We start from the raw sequence: 14,834 nt of genomic DNA, 5'->3' as shown, positions 1-14,834 counted from the left end.
CGTGCTCATTCTCTCTCCTCCAACCACTACATAGTATTGCAACTGTATTAGGATTCAAATGGGGGAATCACAATGTGACATTTGTCCTATACCCTACAACATTCCTCAGATTATAAGAGGAACATTTTGCTGGACTATTAAGGTAAGAACCAAGATAGAACAATAGAGAAAAGGGTAGGATGTTTGTAAGGAAGTGAGGTAGAGTAAAGGTCCCTCCTTTAGTGAGAATATTACCAATGTACAAGGGAAACCTCCATTTTTACGTAATACAAAGCTTGACAGAGAAAGGGATATTCATCCTTGCTAAACTGTGGTTTTTCTCCCTTTCAAAGGGTTTTCCACGTACATTCCATTGTCATCTTTACTTTCCTTGCATTACTTCCTTTTTTTCTCGACATCACGATGTTAAAACTTCCATTTTTATTGTTTTTTAGCTTTTTCATAAAAATGCACTGTTAGATATCTCACACACTTTCCACACAAGTTTTACAAATCTAACTTGCACGTACACCTCTCATTGCACTCGAGATATCAGATAAAGAAGGGGCAGCTGTAGACACTATATTTTGTCCACCCTTGATTTGCGAGCCGAACCATGAAAATTTCAAAAATATTATCTTTTCTCCATGGGGCCGCGAAAACATCTAGATTGACTTGACACAATCCGTTCGAGCATCAGAGCAATCAAAGTGCCATTTTAGGTCAAATTCACCAAAATACACCAGGTCAACCCTAGGTTGATCAAAAGTCAAAACCAGTCAAAATAATCCTAAAACAACATTTTTCATGTTTCTACATCAAACCCAAGCTACTCGGTGATTTTCGTCAAGTTTGACCCAAGGTTGACTCCTAGGGGATCTAGAAGCCCTAATTTTGATCTGACCATCAGAACGGGTTGGGACCAGTGCCATTGTGAAGATTATTAAATCCCCTTTCTAACGACTATTCATGGGTCAAAATCGGAGTTAAAAAAGTTGTGATATCTAGAAAACTATGCAAAGTGCATTAGCACGCTTCCCAAGGCCATAACGTTTGATCCAACCATCGAATTTTCAATTTCCTTAGTGTTCTGGAAACTAGACATCTAGAGCTTTCTTGGGATACTAATATTAGCTCAATCCGAGTCTAGGAATACCTTCAAATATGTATCCAAAATAGGACCAGAAAAAGCCAGAACAACTGATGTTAGCAGGGGTGGCCACAGAGGCCAGCAGCCATACAAGGTGTGCCGAAAGCTGAAGGGTCAGTTTAAAGCTATTAAAGCTTCTAGAACCCTCATTTTTCAAAAAAAAAAGATTTTGGGCAATTTTCTGGGCAGATTCTCTCTCTCCTCTCTCTAATTTCTCTCCTAAACATATCCAAACACCACCAAACACCTTTGATTTTTCTTTTTCCACCACAATTACAAGTTGGTGTTCTTGCACCCAATATTCCTCTCATTGGTTCCATACCTTGGATTTGAGGTTTAGGGGTGTGGATGTATCTTTTTAGCTACAATCCACATCCTTTTCTTTTTATAGCTTTTTCTTGTTCAATAATATGCTTTATTGCTTTTTCCTAGCATGTTCCTGCTTCCTAGCATGTCTTTATGGTTTTTCTACCATGTTTCCTTGCTTATGCCATGATTTATCACTATGATGTTGTTGGCCTAGCCTTCTTGGGCTAGGATATGTCTAAATTTAATGTTTGTAGTTAGATCCACATGCTTTTAGGTTCCTTGCCATGTTTGCTTAGATCTATATGCCTGTGTGTTCTTTCCCATGCTTTTGCTTAGATCTATATGTTTATGCTTAGTTCTACATGCCTACGCTCAGATCTATGTGCTTATGTGCTCCGTCATGCTTGTGTGCTTTGATTTATATGTTGGTTGCTATGCCATGTGCTTCTATAACCCTTTTGTCCTTGATATCTCTCTTTCTTGTGTTTTGGACCTAATTGGTAGGATGTAGATCTAGATCTTGTGGTCTAGGCCTACATCCACACACCTAGGTCTATATCCAAGGGTTTGGATCATCTCCCTATATGTCTATGTTTGCTTGCTTGCTTCTATACTTTATGTCAATGCTTGCCTCTCTAGATCTAGGCTTTGCCATGCTTTATCCCCCCCCTACCCGGTGGGCCTGCTTATACGGTCACATCCATCCCTTCTAAGGATTAATTAGGTGTAGCAGCTTGTGAGATACGCCTCTATGGTGTTAGTGTGCTTCATACACACCTTTCTCCACTCTGTGCGATGTTGATATGCTTGCCTTGCTTGCTCTGTGCCACCTGTTAGGCTTCCTTTGCATCTTTGCATGCTTGCCTACATGTTCATGCATGAGTCTTCGTGTCATCCATACTCCAATCCAATGGAACTATGGACACTCGATCCAAACCTACATTTGTCCTCCTAGGACACCCCCTTTTATTTAATAACATCCTTGTTTGCCCCTTTCATATGCTTAGCATGCTTTGTTTGCCCCCGTTTGGCTCTCTTTGTTAGTGTGTTCTTTGCATGTTCTCCCTATTTCCCTTGTTTCTTCCTTTGCTTGTTCGTTGGCTTGTTTCCTTTGTCTTTGCATGTACACACATGGAGCATGGATGCTTGGAGCAAGGGCACGACCTTCTAGGCACAAGCAAAAAGGGCAAGGATGCAAGCTCATAAAGGGCACTATTCAGTAGATTAGGGGGCCTAGCCCCTCCAGAGTAGTTTTCTCTTTCTCCCTCTTTCTAAGCCTCTTCTCTATAGCATGTGTTAAGGTCCCCCTTCATGTACCCCCTTTTCTTTTCCTGCTCTTTGCTTATGCCGCATTCCCTAGGTATGGCAATGTCTGTTTTACATTTCTTGTACCTTGCTAGGCCATACCCTTGGAACATTGGCAATGTCTATTTTACTTTCCTACTCTATGTGATAGCATTGAGCATGATGTATGTGTGTATATATATATGCCTGCGCATGTGCGAGGGTGATCGTGCACTTTGTATGGTGGACTCTTATGGCTACACGAGTGACCTTCATTGATCACAAGTGCTCTTGACCTTGTAGTGTCGATATGCACTCAAGGCAATTGTTGTAGGTGCATATTCATGCTATATTGTGTGCATGGTCATTGCGGTGTGATTGTCTTAATCCATGTCACCTGAGTGACATTGGTTTCCTCATGTATGTGACACACATCAACATGCTTGATGCTTTGAAGGGCTTTAGCTCGTCATAGAATGAGCATGTTCATACGTGCCGTATGCACAAATGCAAAACCCTACCAGTGTGCCATAGTGCACCAAACGCGAAACTTTGCCGGATTTTCTCCGTAAAATAGGGCATCCCCATTGCCATATTCTCATGCTAAAAACTTGGTGAGAATAGCATTTGATGTGCTATGACGCATTTGAGGCGAAGCACTATCGAATTTCTGCTACGAAAATAAGGTGAAATGCCGCCGGATTTTTGCCGTGGAAATTTGGCAATGATTCCAAACACACTGAGAAAACATCAATCAAGACCACACCCATTCTGAAACCAAACCTCAAAGCCCAATGCATTTAAATCCCCGAAAGCTAATGCCAATAGCTTGTATATAATTGCCAATGTCCAAAAGCTATGATTTTACCAAAGCAAAGGACTATCTACGGACAGGCATTGTGGGGTGCCTAACACCTTTCCCACATGTAACCAGACTTTCAAACTCAAGAATCAAGATTTTTTGCCCATCCATATTAGATTAGGAAAAGTGCCCTTTTTCTTAACCTAGGATCAGTAATAAAATCAAGTAGAGTTATGTGACCAATCACACCTTAAAAAAACCCAATGATTGGTGGTGACTTCTCTTACCCTTGGTAATTTCCTTAAAATCGACTCATATTCTAGTCACACACTCGAGGTACGACACACCTCCACACCATCATATAACTCTCACATCGAGACATAGAAAGGCGCAAGAGCGTCGTTGCAATGGGTGGTCGAGCAGCACGAGGTGTTGACAAGTTAGATATTTTTTTTTATAAAAAAGAAAAATCCTGAGCATTAGAATAGCAACAACTAGCAAAATTAAAATTACAAGTGTTTGCTGCCCTTGCCATCTTCTAAAAATTCTAAACATAGCATCATACATAGATTCTAAAACCAACACAAATTATCAAACCAAATGACATTTAAAGAGTAAATTATCAAATAGTTTTGTCTCAACCTAGTTGAGAAACAAAACAGAATAGCAATAGTATTACAACTATTTACTACTCCTTGCTATCTTCTGAAAATTCTAAGTAGTAGCACCGCCATACACAAATTATCATACCAACTCAAATAATGAAACCAAATGACATTTAGTAGGAAATCAAATAGTTCTATTCCAACTCAATTGAGAAATGGTACCGAAAAAAGTGGTGAAATAAAAGACAAGAAATAGAACTCACACACTAATATAACAAGCTCACCACTACGGGAAAAACCAATTGGATATAGAAAATTAATCACCAAAGGAAATTACCAAGGATACAAGGCTGAAGACACTCACCGCTCAAAGGACTACGCAAAGAGATACAAAGTATAACACAAATAATTCCAAATAATAACCACTCTCATAATCTCATTTCTCAGTATAGCCAACTAGCTATATATATAGTGCTTAGAACATCGGAATTAATGACTACAAGATTTTTAAGATATAGAAAATAAGAATGCAAATAAATGACCTATTATTTCCCACAATTAGCATACTTCAAGATCTGACTAATTAAATGCTTTAAGAATAGACAAATTGACTAAATAAATGTTGTAGGACTAGCTTTAATGAGATTTGACTAGCAACACAAACTATAGATAATAGGGCTGGCATAAACTTCCATGTCCAAATCATAGGATTCCTCTATTTGGGCTTGTAACACAACAAGGTTGTTAGGTTTGTTCGCTTTCTATTGAACAACACCATGTCAGATTCTCCCGGTTGGAAAAGAGGTCAGCTACATTGAAAGTTGTTGAAACTCCATAGTGGTTAGGCAAATCAGCGTTAGGCTTGAGTTTAGCATGCTTGTCTCGATCTATTGCATGTCTAATAATTCATTTCCATCCATTTATTTCCAACAATACATGTGAATCGACATGCTGCTTACCAATATTTCCTTACTCGTGATAAACCTATGGGCGCAAGCGCCCGCGACATGGTGTTATCTTCTCCTTCGTGGGAAGTACACCTTGGCTTAGGGTAGACCATAGTAGAGGGTGTAAATGGAGTCGCTACCTAGTTTAGGTCTAGGAACCATAAATATAATGCCCTTTTGTCGAAAGACTGATCTTTACCAGGGCACATGTCTGGAGTTTAGGTATGGGGATGGGAAGGTGTTAGGCACCCAACCCCACCCGACACGTGGGTTGGCTACCGCTTATTGTGTTCCAAGTCTTAATCTCATTGAAGGCATATTTAACATGTTATTCTAACTCACACACACTCTAGCATGCATCTAGAGCAATCAACATGGCATAATCATCCCCAAACTTAGCATTCATCTATCATGGCATGTAAGCATGTATCTCCAAATGCAGAAACATCACAAGGCAAATTAGGATAAACATGTTATCGCATCTAAACATCAAACACATAATATTCACCAAGCACATTCATGTTCATCACTAATATCACACTCATCATCCAAACTAAATACATGTTCATGTGATTATGCTTAACTTACCTCATTTACCTCATTGCATCACAGCACCTATACATCAATGCATGTTCATGGTATATGCATGGTCATGGTATTCAAACAATCAAAAACCCTAATGAACAATCAAAGAGATGAAACAAAACAAAGCAAGATAAAACAGAGTGGCAAAGACTTAAAGACACATAAACTAGGTTAATAAAGGCTAAACATGTAAATAAAACAAAGGTGCAACAAGCAGGGTGAATTAGGGTTTCCAGGCAAGAGTATGTGTGCGCATACATAGGGCATGCGTACAAAGCCCATCTGTATGCATACTAGGAGTATGTGTACGCATCCAAATAGCATGTGCATGCATACATGCGCAAGAACTCTAATCCGAAAACTGTAGAATAGAAACAAGAAACCTAGTAACCAAACATGCTCTAAATACAAACGTAAATTAAACCTAGATTAAACAAACATATTATGAAAACGTAAACTCATTAAAAAACATAAAGAAACAAAGAGAAATCAAAGAAGAGCAAAGAACCAGAGTTAGAAACTTCACCTCAACACGAAAACTCTTTAGAACTTGATTCTGATCGTTCCCCTCAGTCAATCTAGTCACAACCAATTCAAAATAAGTTAGTAAATTTCATAACTCAAAAATCAAGACCAGAAAAGGTCCCAATCAAATAAAATTTGACTTGAGAATGTTTTGTGAAAAACTCTCTCTTTGATTCACTATTTTCTTGTGAATCTTATGCATTTTACCACTATAATCCTTCCTCCTTGAAAAAAGTACCTTTTATGGCTTTATATAGTCGAAAAATAGGGGTTTAGGGCAGCTCCCAAACGATGTGGGATTCATTCCAAACCAAGTTTTAAATGTAGAAAACTTGCCTTACGTAGTTTCTAGAAACCTAACCTGCGTACGCATGCACGTGTATGCATACGCATGTCCTAGGGTTTCCGTGGCCTTTCTTTTCCAAAAATAGTTTATTTGTTCCAAAAATAAGTTATATTTTTGTAGATACCATATTTTGTCCGACCTAAAATCTGGCTAGGAACCCAAGTTTTAAATCAAGGGTCTCGAGGGCTTATATTGGCGTGACACTAAACAAATTGAAATTCTCTTCATTTTAATATCCAAAGGCAAAAATCAGCCTTGTGTTGATCAAATTGTTGTGAAAATGAAATTTTTTCCAGTTGCGGGTTTGCCGTTAAAATGTGTTTTATTTCTTAAATTGACAATTATTTCCTCTTGATATGCATTAAAGATCATATCTAACATATTACTAGAGTTTTTAGGATTGCTTTGGTGAGCTTCACTTAAGATGGAAATTATTCTTGGAACGTACTCAGAATTACCACATGCTCAGAAAAACTAGAAACAACTCCCCCAAAATGCCCAGAAAAGCAACCTAAAGACAAACTAGAAAACCCAGATAAACCCATTGAAATACCCAAAAAAAAAAATAGACACAAAAACAACCCCTTGAACCCAAAGAAAACCTGGAAAGCAAAGAAACCAAAAAGAAGTAGATTCAAAGCACTAACAGAGAACCCAAACATGACCATGAGCCTCTTCTCTCTTATTTCTCTACTCATTTTTCTGGGTTTTGCTTAGTTTGTATCTCACTTGCTTATTGTATTTCCCTTTCAGCCAAGCATCAATAGAAGCAACCATAAATCAAAAACAACAAAAATAACCACAACCAGCAAGCATCAAAGCAAAGAGAACAAAAAGAAAAAGGAAAAGGAAGGAGGTACATCAGCTAGGTAAACCTTAAACCCATCTCTCATTTCCCAATTTCCTATCTTTGCATTTTACACTTTCACTCTGTGCACAATACACACATCCTCATACAGTCACCACACACACCCTATCTCTAATCTATGCTATAAAAAACTTCATTTTCATACACAAAGCCTCACAACACTGAGCATACATATAGAGTACACAAGCCTCGGAAGCCCTCTAACTTACTTTCGGTGTGGTGCGTGTTCATCACGCGCCGCCATATGGACCCACACGTCCCCGCGTGTGAGGACAAGCGTCGCTCAGGCCTTTGTTCTTAGTAGACCCATGTAGCTTAGCACCCACACAACTCTGATCTGTTGTTCATGCGCCATTTAAGGCCATTTCAAGTGATAGAACGGAGAGTAGTTCAGAGTTAAGAAATGAAGAGAATCAGTTCGATAGCTTTGAAGTTTCTAGTTTCAGACTTTAGAGATAGAAGGTGAGAATCTTAGGTGAAGGAAACCATCCTCGTGGTGGTGCCTACCATTTGTCATGGTGGCCATTTTCGTAAACACTTTCAATGAGTCAATGTTCATCTGATTGGGCTCTAAACCAACCTTGGGATTTAGAATTCTAACATCATTAGGGAACGAGGACCCAAGTCGTAAGAGTTACAAAATGAGGTGTCTATAGTTGCACATCTTTTGATTCATGAGCTTCGCTAACAGAATCAAAAGAATAAGAGACAAAACATTTTGTTTCGACATATAGCTCGAGCCCAACCCACACACATGACAAACAACACTCATACATGGGGCGGGTTGCAACTCGGCAAAGTTGCATGGGATTCGTATGTCCAAAGTCCCACAAGTGTTACTCAGGAAACGAGCAACAACAGGTTCACTATTCAAGAACCCAATTTGCCAATTACAAGTAAAAGGAAAGTGACTCATTATCCTAGAGTCACTAAACAATAAAAACAAACATGGCCAACAGCCTCAACCATCAACCAAACGAACAAGGTGCTCTTATGAGCTCAAAAGGATACATATCTGTGGTGTCCATCTGGTCCTCTAGCCTCAAACTTCTCCGAGTGGCTTTTGCCTTTGGTAATTTCTATTTCTTTCTCAATCTCTTCTATTCTAGGTGGCTCTTGCCTCTATCTCAATCTCTTCTATTTATAGGTGGCTTGCGCCTCAATTCTGGTGTACATGTTCGATTCTAGTTTTGTATTTTCTCTTTTCTTGTCTGGGGGTTTGTGCCTACACATTCAATTCTCGCAGGATATGTGCTCAAGCATGGTGGTGATCTTGGTGAATCTGACTCGCAAGGGAGTTTTATTGGTAGCTTTTGACTTATAAGGAAGTCTTTGATGACATATGATCCACTAGGGATAATTCTTCTGGAAGATTTTATTGATCATCCTGACTTTCTGGGGAGAATTCTTTTCCTCATAACTCATGAAGGAGTTATCTTAGTGCTCTGGACCTACAGGGAAGTCCTTGAGGACTTTGATCCACTAGGGAAAAATCTCAATGGTAACTAACGAGGGAGTGGTCTTGGTATCTTGGACCTACGAGGAAGTCTTCAAGGGTTCTGATCCATTGGGGAAAAACTCTCATCTTTGTGACTTACTGGGGAGTTGGTTGATGATTTTAACTTACAAAGGAGCTTCCTTAGTGATTTTGAATCTACTGGGGAATGTTTTTGGGCCTTCCATTCCATTGAGGAGTGCTTTCAGGATTTTTATGTCGTTTGATTTACTAGGGGTATTTCTGTCATTTTATGACCTATTGGGGACGCTTTTGAAATTTTTCTTGCATTTCCCATCTCCCAAGAGTCCATTGGGAATATTCTTTTTTTTTTTTTTTTTTTTGCTAAACTACACATAATTTAGTGGGAGGCCTAAACTACATGTAGTTTAGTCATCAAACACCTTTCCACCTCTTCAATTTTCTTCAATGGTTACCAACCATTCCTTTTTCTTCTTATTCTTTTTCATCTTCCTCATCTCTTCACATTCTCTCTGACTCTTCAACTTCCCTTTTTTCTCTACAAAAGCTCCTACCTTCTCTTCATTTCTTCATCCCTTATGGAATCAGAAAATCTCCTCCTCCACCAAACTTTCTCATCTTCTCCAATGGCACCCAAAACCAAGAAAACTTCTACATAATTTCTGGCGAAATCTTCAATCTCACCCACTGGGATGGAGCCATAAGGTTAACAGAGTCCCATCCATTAACTTTCAGGCCACAAAACCACCTTTTAGAGGGTGCACGAACTGAATCAGTAAGTTTTTCAAACTTTTCTCATTTTCAAGTTTTGCTCTGATCTTCTATTTCAATCCATTTTTGGACTTCTAAATGTTGGGGTTTGTTGTAGGATGGGTCTAGGTGAAAACCTAATGTCCTAGGAGGGGTAGGAACATGTTTAGGATGAGTTTTGATTCATGGTAGGTTGAAACTGTCGAAGAGCCCGTTTAATCAGTGTCCATGCATACGCATGCATCACGCATACATGCGTAGCAAGCTTCATGCATACATGTCCATGTTCATCAGTTCATATGGATGCATGCCCCAACATGCGTACGCATGCAGGGACCCTGCGTACACATGCACAGGTCCTGCATAGGCATGTTGGTACTCGGAAACTCCAAATTTCACCTGATATGATTTTTTCGCTTATTTCTCTTATCCAAAATGATTATCATGGACCTGTTCTCATCTTTTGAAGGTATTACTACCCTTCATGGGTAAGGATAGTACTAGTTGTATCGTTTCATGGTATAGGGCCTTGTCAAAAGATACAAAGGCCTTAGTGCATGCAGCTGGCTTCAAGCCCATTATGTGCTTACTTTAGGAGGGTGTTGCTAGTGGCATCCTAGTGCAGGCACTAGTTGAGAGATGGTAGGATACTACCCATACCTGCCATGTCGCTAAGAGGGAGATGATGATGACTCCCCATGACATCCACCGAATGACTGGCCCGAAATTCGATGGGCCCATCATTGATTTAGAGGGTGAGCCAGATATTCAGCTAGGCATAGACCGACTAGGGCGTAGGCACTCAAGTGAGCACATCCATTACGTCTACCTGGAGACAGACTACAGACCACTTTCTCAGGCGATGCCTAATGACTATGCTCAGATGGCTAGGGCATTCTTGCTATTTTTGCTGAGGGCATACCTCTTTGCCAAAGGAGGGTAGATGGTGTCCTTGAGGTAGCTTGCTCTCTTCTACAAATTCAAGCTTGCACAAGAGGCGAACTAGGGCTAGGCTTTTCTTGCCTACCTCTATTCGACTATGGACACACTCAGTCGAGGGACTCTACGCCAGCTGGAGAGGCCTTGGAAGCTCCTTGAGGTTAGACTTGTTTCCTTTTCTCATGTATTTTCACAAATTGCACTTCGTACTCTTATAAACTATGTTTATTCACATGCCATCTAGGTTCACAAAACTGCATTTCATGCTCTTTGCAAATTGTATCCATGCTCTATTTTGCAAACTGTCATCTTGAAAACTATACCATACTCTCTACTTGTAAAATGTCATCTTGCAAACTGCTATCTATATTCTTGCAAACTATCATCTTGCAAATTGTTCTCTGTATTCTTTTTCTTGCAGTGTTGGGCCTTGAACTATGGCCTCATTGCTCGTGGTGCAGATGTGGACTTAAAGGACTTCCCTTCACTTTGAGCTCACCTCAACAACCTCTCCTCTGAAGAAGTGAGTAAAAATCTTCTCTCCTAGCTATCATCGCATGTCTCAAAAGTTTTCTTTAACCACGAGTGCTTCTGCAGACCACTTGGGAACCTTGGGTGGGTATTCCTCCCATTACTAACCCAAGCCTAAAGGCAACCGCCATCATCTGTTTTGGGACCTCACAACCCTTAGAAGGTATTGGTTTGAGGGTTCTTTACTTGGCTGAGAGAATTTCCTACTAGCTAGTGGGTGCAGATATGCCTCAGGTTCTGATAGATCCTCCTTCGTTCATGCTTTCCCTACTCTCGATGACGGATGGTATGTACCAACTATGGAGGAGTGGTATCCCCTATGTAGAGCGGCTCTTGGGCGACCTTGACTATGAGGAGTTTTGCGTGACCCGCCTCACAGCTCTTTTTCCTATCGAGGTATGTACTTTTCTTTCTTCCAGCTCCTTTTCCTTTTTACCTTTGCATTTCTGCCTTTGACGATACTTAAATGCGATGATCATTTCAGAGCACGGCTGGCCCGGTTATTGGTGGCCCTATTGACCCTCCTCACTTGCCTTGGTCAATCTACACCTACGTTCCTAATGGGTTTGCTCGAAAGCATCCTGTTGGGCGTAACCCTAATCTCATGGGTTATCCTTTTCCTCAGGGCACACAAGTAATGAGTTCTCTTTATCCTTATCCCTTGCACTTTCTTCTTTGCATTTCTTTCTCTCTCGCATTTCTTAGACTTGTCTTAATACTACCTTCTTTTCAAATTTGGCCCATTGTAATAGAGCATGAGGAGCTTAGCTAGCTTGTTGGGAACCTTAAGTTGGAGGCGATTGAGTATTCCAGGAAAATCTATGGGCCTGGAAGGTATGCCTACCTTGGTGACGTCTTGGTAATACCGCTAGTAATACTCTAATGTCCTTCATGGATGGTTTTTTAGGATACAACCAAATCAAGGTGGCTCTTAAGTATATGACCAAGACTACTTTCACCACTAAATGGGGAATCTATTGTTACACAGTAATGCCATTTGGGCTCAAGAATGCAGGTGCAACTTTTCAAAGGATGGCTATAGCCTTGCTACAAGATATGATGCACAATGAAGTGGAAGTATATATTGATGATATGATCATGAACTCCAAGGATAGAGGAGGTCATATCACCAATTTGAAGAAGTTCTTCGAGAGAATCAAAGAATATAGACTGATTAAACCCACAAAAAAGCATTTTTGTAGTAACTATTGGAAAATTACTCGGCTTCCTAGTGAGTGATAGAAGGATAAAAGTCGACCCATCAAAGATCAAGACCATATTTGACATGCCTCCACCTAAGAGGGATAGGAGATAAGAGGATTCTTAGGCCGATTGTAATACATTAGCCGATTCATCACCAAACTCACTTCCAATTGTAAGCCCATCTTCAAACTTTTGAGGAAGAATGAACCCCATACATGGAATGATGAGTGTTAGAAAGCCTTTGAACTTATTAAGGAGTATCTTCTCTACCCACCTATCTTAATACCTCTAGAACCCGGGAAACCTTTGCTCCCCTATCTCTCAATCATAGGGGATGCAGTAAGAAACATGTTAAGACAAGAAAATAATGATAAGGATGAGAGAGCCTTGTACTACTTAAGCAAGAGGTTCCATAACTATAAGACTAGATACACACCCATAGAGAAATCATGCTTCGCTCTTATATGGGTTGTACAGAAACTAAGACATATCATCCTACCATTCCAAGTATGGATAGTTGCTAAAATGGATCCGTTGAAATACCTATTTGAAAAGCTTGCTTTGAGTGGAAGGTTGTCAAGATTTTTGTGTCGAGAACCTTGTAAAGGGAGAAAGTGGTAGGGAGGATTTCCAAGATAAGGACATTTTGGATATAGAACTAAGGGTAGGGAAGATGTATTTCGATGAAGCCGTGAACTAGTATGGAAATGGTATAGGGGTACTCTAGATCACTCTTGATGGATCTCATGTACCTTTGGCCATTAATTTGAACTTCGAAGCAACCAATAACATGGCAGAATATGAGGCTTGTATCACCAGAATGGAAGCCTTACGAGAGCTAGGGGTAAAGGAAGCCAAAGTCTTTGGGGATTCGACTTTGGTCATAGCCCAAGAACAAAAATTATGGAAGGTGAAAGAAGAACACCTAAAGCCTTAATAGCAATAATTGAAAGAGTTGACAAGAACTTTTGACAAAGTTGAATACACCATCATCCCTAGGGCTTAGAATCAGTTTGTAAACGCTTTGGCTACTCTGGCCTTTATGGTTGAAATACCTGAAGGAGTATAAACATGACCCTTAGAGATCAAGCAAAGCTATCAATTAGTACACAAAGAGAATGAGGATTTGGATGTCTTGGCCATAGAAGAGGAAGGAGTCCCTTGGTTCTACAATATCATGAACTTTCTAGAATTGGGAATTTATCCTGATGGTGCCGATAGGAAAGAACATCATTCAGTTAAGATGATGGCAATGCAGTACATTCTATGTGGAGGTCAACTCTATAGGAGGTCCTATGATGTGATACACCTTTATTGTCTGAAGAAAGAAGAAGCCGTAAGAATCATGGAAGAAGTCCACCAAGGGATTTGTGGTCCTCACATGAATAGGAGGTTGTTAGCAAAGAAGATCTTGAGGATGGGTTATTACTAGAATACAATGGAAGCCGATTGCATGGACTTCATAAAGAGCTGCCATGATTGCCAACACATGCAAAGTTGAACCATGTCCCACCTAATGAGTTATATAGTATGACCTCTCCATGGCCTTTCTTGGTATGGGGAATAGATGTGATTGGAAGGATAACTCCTAAAGCCTTGAATGGGCATGAGTACATCCTAGTTGCAATTGATTATTTCACCAAGTGCTAGAGGCAGCCTCCTACTACATACTAAAAGCCAAGCATGTGGCCCGATTCATAGAGAACAACATCATCTACAGGTTTGGAGTTTCGCAAGAGATTATCTCTGATAATGGTTCCTTCTTTAAGGGAGAGGTCCAAAGGATCATGGAGTTGTACAACATTGAGCATCACAAGTCTTCACCATATCGACTACAAACTAATGAAGCCGTAGAAGCAACCAAAGATTGGGCCAAGAAGCTTCCATTTGCCTTGTGGGGTAATAGGACTTCTATCCATGCATCGACTGGGGCAACTCCCTACTCTTTGGTTTATGGGTGTGAAGCGGTGCTTCCCATTGAAGTAGAGATACAATATTTGAGAGTATTCATGGAGACCAAGGTCCTAGAAGAGGATTGGATAAGAAAGATATGAATAGTTAGCCTTGATAGATGAGAAGAGGATGAAAGCCAATACCATGTGCAATGTTATCAAAAGAGGATTGCTAGAACATTCAACAAAAGGGTGAAACCTAGGAACCTTAAGGAAGGAGATCTAGTCCTAAAGGTACTAAGAGATGAAACTTTTGATCTGAGAGGAAAGATGAAGCCAAGATGGTCTAGGCCTTTTGTTATCAAGAAGATCACGTCAGAAGGTGCTATAAGAATTATAGACTTGGATGGAGAAGAGATGCTCTATTCAATCAACATGGACAAGCTCTAGAAATACAACATTTGAAAAAGAAAAAAATCATGCTAGGTTGAAAACCCAAAAAGGCAGCCTAGGCAAACATTAGGGCAAAGAAACCTCGTTAGATTGAAAACCCAAAAGAGCAACCTAGGCAAAAGTTAGGGGAAAATACCATGAGCATGGTGAAAATTCGCACAAGGACGTCATGGGAAAATATTACATGGC

The 14,834-nt window shown here is 40.0% G+C and overlaps 1 protein-coding gene across 1 annotated transcript; it reads left to right on the top strand.

Moving 5' to 3' along the window:
- Nucleotides 1-13,090: 13,090 nt before the first annotated feature.
- On the top strand, nucleotides 13,091-14,354 carry LOC136067083 (uncharacterized). The gene is made up of 2 exons (XM_065772363.1): nucleotides 13,091-13,210; nucleotides 14,070-14,354. Exons 1-2 carry the CDS (start codon nucleotides 13,091-13,093, stop codon nucleotides 14,352-14,354), a joined length of 405 nt encoding a protein of 134 aa, XP_065628435.1.
- Nucleotides 14,355-14,834: the final 480 nt, after the last annotated feature.

This window comes from Quercus suber, unplaced genomic scaffold (genome assembly GCF_002906115.3).
Source record: "Quercus suber isolate HL8 unplaced genomic scaffold, Cork oak 2.0 scaffold_57, whole genome shotgun sequence".
Taxonomy (NCBI): domain Eukaryota; kingdom Viridiplantae; phylum Streptophyta; class Magnoliopsida; order Fagales; family Fagaceae; genus Quercus; species Quercus suber.
Note: the sequence above shows the minus strand (reverse complement) of the source record. Positions and strands in the feature narration are given on the sequence as shown.

What these genes read in the sequence shown, in the direction of transcription:
- LOC136067083 (XM_065772363.1), top strand. Translation starts at nt 13,091, where the DNA reads ATGGCAGAATATGAGGCTTGTATCACCAGAATGGAAGCCTTACGAGAG. An exon ending in AAGAACAAAAATTATGGAAG is followed by an intron (nt 13,211 to 14,069) that starts GTGAAAGAAGAA and finishes TCCTTCTTTAAG; the next exon opens with GGAGAGGTCCAAAGGATCAT.